The sequence below is a fragment of the Talpa occidentalis genome, unplaced genomic scaffold (genome assembly GCF_014898055.3).
Source record: "Talpa occidentalis isolate TD23 unplaced genomic scaffold, MPIMG_talOcc4v2.1 talOcc4.7, whole genome shotgun sequence".
Taxonomy (NCBI): Eukaryota; Metazoa; Chordata; class Mammalia; order Eulipotyphla; family Talpidae; genus Talpa; species Talpa occidentalis.
In genome coordinates this window covers 40,378,900-40,388,125 of record NW_023605083.1, presented here as the reverse complement: position 1 = coordinate 40,388,125, position 9,226 = coordinate 40,378,900, and the positions used below count along the sequence as shown (strand labels likewise).

The window sequence follows — 9,226 nt, the reverse complement described above, 5'->3', positions numbered from 1 at the left end:
ATTCTGGTTCGTGGAAGGAAACTTTGTAGGGTATCGTGAGGTCTTACATACCATCAAGCCCACTGTGACAGAGGGATCCACACATCCACAGGTGTGAGCAATAAACAGATCATGGTTAAAAAATGCCTTTACATGACTTATTGTAAAAAGGATATTGCCAAGTCATTGAGGATAATTCTAGACTTCCTACGTCATCTTCTTTCCTTCATCCCCGGCAAAGACATGAGCGACATGAGGTGGGAGAACCAGAGCAGCGTGTCCGAGTTCCTCCTCCTGGGGCTCCCCATCCCTCCAGGGCAGCAGGTTCTGTTCCTCACCCTGTTTCTGGGCATGTACTTGACCACCCTGCTGGGGAACCTGCTCATCATCCTGCTCATCAGGCTGGACTCGCGCCTCCACACCCCCATGTACCTCTTCCTCAGCCACTTGTCCTTCTCTGATGTCTCCTTCTCATCTGTCACTGTCACCAAGATGCTGTGGAACATGCACGCACAGCAACTATCTATCTCCTACGGAGGATGTATTTCTCAGATGTACTTCTTTTTGTTCTTTGCTACTCTTGACAATTCCTTCTTGCAGTGATGGCCTTTGACAGGTACATGGCCATCTGTCAGCCCCTCCACTACACCACCATCATGAGGCAGGAGCTGTGTGTCTCCTTAGTAGCGGGATCCTGTTTGTTTGCCTCAACCACTCTCTGTTGCACACTCTGCTCTTGATCCAAGACTCCTTCTGTGGTGACAGTAACATCCCCAACTTCTTCTGTGACCTCTCTGAACTCCTGAAGAGGAGCTTCTCAGACGTGTCCCTCAATGAGTTGGTCATCTTCACTGAGGCAGGATTGCTCTTTACCCTGTGTGTGGGTGGCATCCTAGGCTCCTATGTCTGTATAGGGACCACTGTCCTGAGGGTCCCCTCCACTAAAAGTCTCTTTAAAGCCTTCTCTACTTGTGGCTCCCACCTTCTTGTTGTGTCTTTATACTATGGGACAGCTGCAGGAGTTTACTTCCCTCATCATCCACCTCCAGAGACAAAGACTTGATCGCTTCTGTGATGTACACCGTCATCACCCCCATGCTGAACCCCTTCATCTACAGCCTGAGGAACAGAGATATAAAACAGGCCTTAGACACATTTGTCAATAAAGTGAACTTCTTGAAGTGACGACCTGTAAATCTTCTGATTTGGTCACGAATGCCATGAGATATATCTCCTAAATTATGTGAAAGGGTAAATAACTCCATGTAACTTGAAAAGAACATGCATTCTGCTGTCAGCGATTTTAATGCATCAAATAGGTCAGATTTGGTAACTTGGTTTGTTAAATATTCATTATCCTCATTGCATTGTTCTCCTTTTTTATCATCTCTTGCAAATTATGTGCAAAAAATTTTTAAAATATTTCACACCATAGCAAATGTCCATTGCCTTCTACTTTGGAGATATGTTACTGTTCATGTGTGTGTTTTTTTTCTGTTATGTTATGAAGACACAGATCTGGCTTCATGATCTGCTCCCAGTGGACTCGATTTATTTGGTGGGGGGAGACCAGGTTTGCCTCATCTTCAAGTTGATTGTTCACAGCTCTTCCCAACTCTAGGATGACATGTCGGTAGATTGCAGTCAGCTGTAATGGGAACACTTACACTATGGAACATCTGTGACAGGGCTCTTTTTAATTTAAAAGGTATTAATATTGTGGATGTATATTTTTTCTCCTCTACACGTGCCCATATTCCACCACCATCCACCAAATCACCCATGTCAATGCCCCAGCCCTTCCCCCCATTCACTGCTCACACCACCTTGTTCTCTCTGATAACAAATAATGTTTTTTTTCCCTTAGTTTCAGATGAGTTTTTTTGCTGTATTTTGTCAGTATATGCTGTTTGGTTATTTATATTCCACAGATAAGTAAAACCACCCAGTATCTGCCTTTCATTTTATGACTTATTTCACTTAACATCACCGCCTTCAGGGCATCCACATTGCAGTGTGTAGTATTCCACTGACACATATTTTCTACAATTTCTTTACCCATTTGTTGATGGGCACTTAGGTTGGTTCCATGACTGGGCACTTATGAACAGCACTGCTATGAGTATACAGGTGCATAAGTCTTTTGTATTAGAGATTTCATATCTAGGGTAAATGCCTGATGGAGATGTGCAATGATCATATGGGATTTTCATTGTTTGTATTTTCTGAAGAAAGCTCCATACCATTTCTGTAGATGCTGCACCAACTTGCATTCTGACCATGGATGAGTTTTTTTTTTCCCATATCCTCACCATATTTTGCTTCCGTTCTTTTAAATATGACCAATCTCACAAGAGTGAGGTGATATCTCATTGTGGTTTTGATTTGCTTTTCCTTTATTAGAAGTGAAGTTTTGCTTTTTTCCCATATAACCATTGACCAAGTGTACATTTTCTTTGGAGAAGTATCTATTGCAATCATATGCCCATTTTGTAGTTGGGTTGTTTTGGTTTTATATGTGAGTGGGGGGGGGAGAGAGAGAGAGAGATTTAATTATCAAGAACTGGGGTACAGGTCAGAGGCACGGGAGGGTGAGAGGATTCACCAGAGACAGAGTGGGAAGAACAGGCAGACGGACCGATAACACTGTGAAGGGGAGCAGCAGGCCAGCCAGGAGAAGTCGGCCACGCCATGTGGGACTCTCCCTGGCCAACCAGGAATCCAATCCACACTGCAGAGGCTGGAGACAGCTTCACAGCAGGGTGCTCAACCACTGCATCACCAGGAGAACCTGTTTGGGGTTTTTGTTGGCAGGTCGAATGGATTCTTGTATACCTTATCTAAGATCCCTTATTAGTTGTGTAATGTGTAAATATATTCTCCCACTTAGTAGACTGTCTTTTTAATATGCTAGTATTTTCTTTACTGTACAAATATTTTTAATTTCCTTTAGTTATAATTATTTATTTTTGTTGTATTTTCCCTTGTTGTAGAAGGAAATTCCCTGTAGATGTCTGCATGGTCAAAGTGATGAAGTGTATCATCTCTGGTGTCTTCTTTCTATTTTATGGTTTGGGGTCTTATATCCAAGTCTTTAATGATTTTTAATTTATTTATATGCTGTTTATTTATATTGGTTTACATTATTGCATTTGTTTTAGGGATTATCAGTTCAAATCTCTACAAATATATGTTTTTAGCTATAACTACCACCAGGATTGTATTCAATCTACATACTTCATTGGGGAGTATGTCTATGTTAGTAATGTAAATTCTTCCAATCAATATCATCTTTTTATGGTGGGGGAGGATGGGGTATATGCTAAAACTGCAGGAGTGAAAGAATTCATCAGAGACAGAGTGGAAAATTGAACAGGCAGATTTATTGAAACACACTGCTAAGAGCAACAGCAGGTGAGGCAGGAGAGATCTGCTGAGCCCCAATCCATAATTCTCTTTATAATGCCTTATAGTTTTCATTGTGTGGATCCTTCACCTACTTTCTTAAGTTTAACCTGAGGAATTCTATTCTCTCTGTGTAATTGTGAAAGAGATGATTTTCTTCAGTTTTCTCTCTTCTAACCTATTGTTTGCATATGGAACTGCAACTGACTTTCAAATTATAAATCAACTAACTGAGTCATTCATTCATATCAATACTATATCAACATCAATGATCATATATTTACTTCTCCTTCCTTGTAATATACATAAAGAACTAGCACTAATGTGTTCTTAACAGAAATGATCTCATATAACTTTAATAAAAACTTCATACTGACTATACACTGATTGTCTGTACTTTAAAGTAAAACAAGGTTAAAACAACTTATGAAACAAGCTTGAGATAAGTTACTTGACATGTTGAGCGCAACAATGAATGACAGGCAGAATCCAGCATCCCGTGCTGTCTGACCAGGGCATTGGCCACATAGGCATTGGAAGATGATTAAGTCATCCTGCTTCCCAGCTGATCTATGGGCAACCCAGAGTGTCCCTGTACCTGAGACACCCTCCCAGGTGGATCCCAGTGTCCCTTTGGCCTCTGCACAGGCTCCTCCCCAAGGTCTGACAGGAATATCGGGCAATTAGATTTTTCTGGCATTTTTCCACCAAGAATTTAGGGACTATTTCTTTGTCCTCTCCTGGTTTATAAAATAGAACCCTCATGGCTATTACTCTGAAGTTCAAGGGCAGACACAGAGAGTCAGGAGGTCATAGGCTCCCAGAGATTTGCTTCGTGCTTTTTGCCTGGTGTCCACAACAGAAGCTGAGGACGCAGACGCTGATTAGAGGGTCATTGACTGAGCAAGTATGGCAGGTCAGACTATGCTGTGAATTCAAAGAGGAAAAAAATGTTTCTTTCTATGGAAACATTTTGGGTTTTGCTAGTAATGTATATAAAATTATGTTCCTGCCAGAATTTTGTCTGTACATACATATTTATATATAGAGAGACTGAGAGTCAGAGATTGAAAAAGACAGGGGTAGACAGAGAGAAAGGGAAAAGAGACAGAGAGGGGTAAATGACACAACGAATTCTTTTCCTCCTTGGCCCAGAGCTCAAGCATCAACTGGGTCCCCATTAGGAAAGTGGGGACCACTTCTGGGCGTGACCTGCAGTCTCTTACCCAGTCCTTTGATCTCAAACACCTGCCCTCCCTGCTGCATAACTCCCGCATGTTCATCTGGCTACTCCTACAGGTAAGGAAAGAGACTGCAGAGTGTACAGAGAGAAGATGTGCTGCCCACTCTGGAGCAGGGGTTCCTGCATTTATCCATGAGCAGTAGAGGAAGGAGGATGAAATTGTTAGAGTCAAGTGGTAGCTGTGACGTTGTGTTTTGTTTATAACAAAACTGACATATGCCTGTCACTCCAAGGATAGTGTGTGTGGTTGTGCTTTGATGTTTTCATTACAGGCAGTGTTTCTGTGGGGCACGGTCCACGGCATGTGGCCCACGTGCCATCCTCACTGACACTTCATTGGCCATTCACAAGGGTCAGGCTCTGCACTGAGAGGAAGGGTCACTCGGGGCTCCCCCACTGGGCAGGTGTCACATACTAATGTATGGGAGCTCAGTGCCTGCTCAGTTTCCAATGGGGCCCACTCACAGTCTGGCCCTTATGTTTGCTTTCTGACATTGAGACCCCTCCCTGGGAAAGGAGGGTAACTACTCCCACATACTTGCTGTTCTGAGGAATAAATGAGCCAATGCAAACAGGCTATCCAGCATCTCACCTGGCTCATGATTGGTCCTCAGAAGTGCTGAGGATTTTTATTATCATCCCCAAGCCAGTTTCTGTGTGATGGAGACCCCCACTTCACTGCTGTCTGGGGCAGGACAAGTATAAGTCTAAGAACAGGGGCCCTTGCAGCCCCTCACACACTGAAGAACACGGCCTGATAAATCCAGGCCTCAGACCCAGAAACTTCCTCACAAATCAACCCCCACCACCTCTACTGAATCAAGGACCCAGTTGGTCCAGCTGATTCCTGCTTGTTTCCTCTGTTTCTAGTGAAGTGATAGCACATGTGAGTGGGCAGCCAGGCCTCACATGGGGGTCCAGACACTGTCCTCTCTGTGGCCTTGCACCCAGATAAGCAGAGCCCTCAGCCAGTTCATGGTCCCTGAGGAGGTCTTGCTGTCCTGCTCCCTGCTTGAGAGAGTAAGGCTAGATCACTCCTCAACGTGTGTTTGTGTGTGTGTGTGTGTCTTATCTAACTAAGCTCTCTGCCAAAGGAAGGGTGCATCTGGAATCCACCATCAGAGAACTATGAGACCTCATTGGTCATTATACCTTTTCCTGAGTCTTTTCACATTTCTGAGATGAAGGTATAATTACCTTATGTATCATCTAATCTCTGATATAATTATTTGGAAATAAAGTATGTGAAAGCACTTTGTAAATGTGCTTACCAGTGTATGATGCACCAGAAATGACTGATAACTCTCAGACAAAGGAATGACAAATGACATCACACAACATGTTGCCTTATTCTAACAACTGGGGGTGTGACATGTATGCAGAGGGTAAAAAGCTTGATTCTGCCCAGAGAGATATATTGTGATTTAGCCTTTTCTGCTGATTATTGGTGTATATTTGCACATATAATGTATATTTTGTTCCTCATAGTTAAAATAGTATTTTTTTAAAGATTTATTTATTTACACAAGCACTATGGTACAAGCCAGAGGCACGGGAGTATGAGAGAATTCACCAGAGACATAGCAGAGAGCAGAACAGGCAGAAGGACCAACATACACGGCTGAGGAGAGCAGCATGTGTGACAGGAGAGGTCTGCCTCACAACGTGGGAATCTCCCTGCCGGCCGGGAATCGAACCCGCACTGCAGAGGCTGAGGACAGGTTCACAGCTGTGCGCTCAACCCGCTGCACCATCGGAGAGGCACTAAATTAGGATTTATACTGTTGCTGTGTTAGGGCTATGTCTAGGATTTAGGTAGAAAGTGCATATGGAACCATGGGTGTAGTGTCTGGCATGCTGTAGGTTAAAGACAAATATTTCAATATTATTATTTTAGTTAGGTTAGGATCCTGGATAGACTTTTGGTGACAGGGAATAGCAATGTCTCAGAGCAGTTACATCCTGCCTATTTCACTCTAGCTTATGGGAAATCACTAGCAATTAATTTCCAGTTTAGATTGTGTAGGTCTCTTCAAGAGGAAGTTATGGATTCTCTACTGCTGCACATCTCATGACTTTGCCATGCGTGCCAGGTACTGTCATGTGACCTGCAATGATAGAAAGATGGAAACTCCTTGAAGTTAGAGGCTTCATTTCCTGCTTGCTGTTATGAACCCAGTGCTTTGTGGGGAGCCTGGGCCAAGGCAGTTGTTCAGGACATATTTGTGGTATAGAAAAATTGCCCTCTGGTTCGTGGAAGGAAACTTTGTAGGGTACCGTGAGGTCATACAACCATGAAGCCCACTGTGACAGACGGATCCACACATCCACAGGTGTGAGCAAGAAACAGATCATGGTTAAAAAATGCCTTTATATGCATTCATGTAAAAAGGATATTGCCAAGTCATTGAGGATAATTGTAGACTTCCTACCTCTCCTTCTTTCCTTCATCCCCGGCAGAGACATGAGCAACATGAGGTGGGAGAACCAGAGCAGTGTGTCCGAGTTCCTCGTCCTGGGGCTCCCCATCCGTCCAGGGCAGCAGGTTCTGTTCCTCACCCTGTTTCTGGGCATGTTCCTGAGCACGGTGCTGGGGAACCTGCTCATCATCCTGCTCATCAGGCTGGACTCGCGCCTCCACACCCCCATGTACTTCTTCCTCAGCCACTTGGCCTTCTCTGATGTCTCCTTCTCATCTGTCACTGTCCCCAAGATGCTGTGGAACATGCATGCACAGCAACTATCTATCTCCTACAGAGGATGTATTTCTCAGATGTATTTCTTTGTGTTCTTTGCTGGTCTTGACAGTTTCCTTCTTGCAGTGATGGCCTTTGACAGGTACGTGGCCATCTGTCAGCCCCTGCACTACACCACCATCATGAGGCAGGAGCTGTGTGTCTCCTTAGTAGCGGGATCCTGGTTTGTTTGCCTCATCCACTCTCTGTTGCACACTCTGCTCTTGATCCAAGTCTCCTTCTGTGGTGACATTAACATCCCTCACTTCTTCTGTGAGCTCTCTGCACTTGTAAAGATGAGCTGCTCAGATGTGTCCCTCAATGAGTTGGTCATCTTCACTGAGGCAGGATTGCTCTTTACCCTTTGTTTGGGTGGCATCCTTGGCTCCTATGTCCGTATAGGGACGACTGTCCTGAGGGTCCCCTCTACTACAAGTCTCTTTAAAGCCTTCTCTACCTGTGGCTCCCACCTCCTCGTCGTGTCTTTATACTATGGGACCTCTGCAGGAGTTTACTTCTCCTCCTCATCCACCTCCAGAGACAAAGACATGGTTGCCTCGATCCTGAGGAATAGAGATATAAAACAGGCCTTAGAGACGTTTGTCAATAAGATTAAGTTCTTCAAGTGACGACCTGTAAATCATCTGATTTGGTCACGAATGCCATGAGATGTATCTCCTAAATTATGTGAGAGGGTAGATAACTCCATATAACTTGAAAAGAACATGCATTCTGCTGTCAGAGATGTTAATGCATCAACTAGGTCAGATTTGGTAACTTGGTTTGTTAAATATTCATTATCCTCATTGCAGTGTTCTTTTTTTTAATCACCTCTTGCAAGTTATGTGCAAAATATTTTTTTTTAATGTTTTTTTTAATAGAGGCATGTTTTATTTATTTATTTGTTTGTTTGTTTGTTTGTTTTGTTTATACATGCACTGGGTACAGTCAGAAGCGCGGGAGGGTGAGAGAATTCACCAGAGCCAGAGCGGGGAGCAGAGCAGGCAGAAGGACTAAAGTACACTGCTGAGGGGAGCAGCGGGCAGCAGGAGAGGTCTGCGCGCCATGTGGGACCCTCCTCCAGTGGCTGGGGAGCAGCTGGGGATCGAACCGGCGCTGCAGAGGCCGCGGGCAGCTTCGCAACCCAGTGCTCAACCGCTGCGCCACCGGGAAGGCCCCTATGTGCAAAATATTTTAAAAATATTTCACACCATTGCAAATGTCTGTTGCCTTCTACTTTGGAGATATGTCACTGTTCATGTGTGTGTTTTTTCTGTTATGTTATGAATACACAGATCTAGCTTCATGATCTGCTCCCAGGGGACTGGATTTAGTTGGTGGGGGGTGACCAGGTTTGCCTCATCTTCAAGTTGATTGTTCAAAGCACTTCCCAACTCTAGGATGACGTGTTGGTAGACTGCAGTCAGCTGTAATGGGAATACTTACACTCTGGAACATCTGTGACAGGGCTCTTTTTAATTTAAAAGTTATTAAAATTGTGGATGTATATTTTTACTCCTTCACACGTGCCCATATTCCAGCACCATCCACCAAACCACCCATGCCAATGCCCCAAACCTTCCCCCCACTCACTGCTCACACCAGCTTGTTCTCTCTGATAACAAATAATGTTTTTTTTTTCCCTTAGTTCAAGATGATTTTTTTTGCTGTATTTTGTCAGTTTATGCTGTTTGGTTATTTATATTCCATAAATAAGTAAACCACCCAGTATCTGCCTTTCATTTTATGACTTATTTCACTTAACATCACCACCTTGAGGCCATCCATGTTGCTGTGTGTCATAATCCACCAAGCACATGTATTCTACAATTTCTTTACCTATTTGTCTGTCAATGGGCACTTA

The 9,226-nt window shown here is 43.8% G+C and overlaps 1 protein-coding gene across 1 annotated transcript; it reads left to right on the top strand.

The window, feature by feature from the left end:
* The first annotated feature begins 231 nt into the window (after positions 1-231).
* On the top strand, positions 232-7,991 carry LOC119231374 (olfactory receptor 1J4-like). Its single transcript, XM_037493148.1, is given in 5 exon segments — positions 232-562; positions 565-675; positions 5,345-5,379; positions 6,279-6,292; positions 7,097-7,991. Coding segments are annotated over 5 exon segments (1,386 nt in total).
* The last annotated feature ends 1,235 nt before the right edge of the window (positions 7,992-9,226 follow it).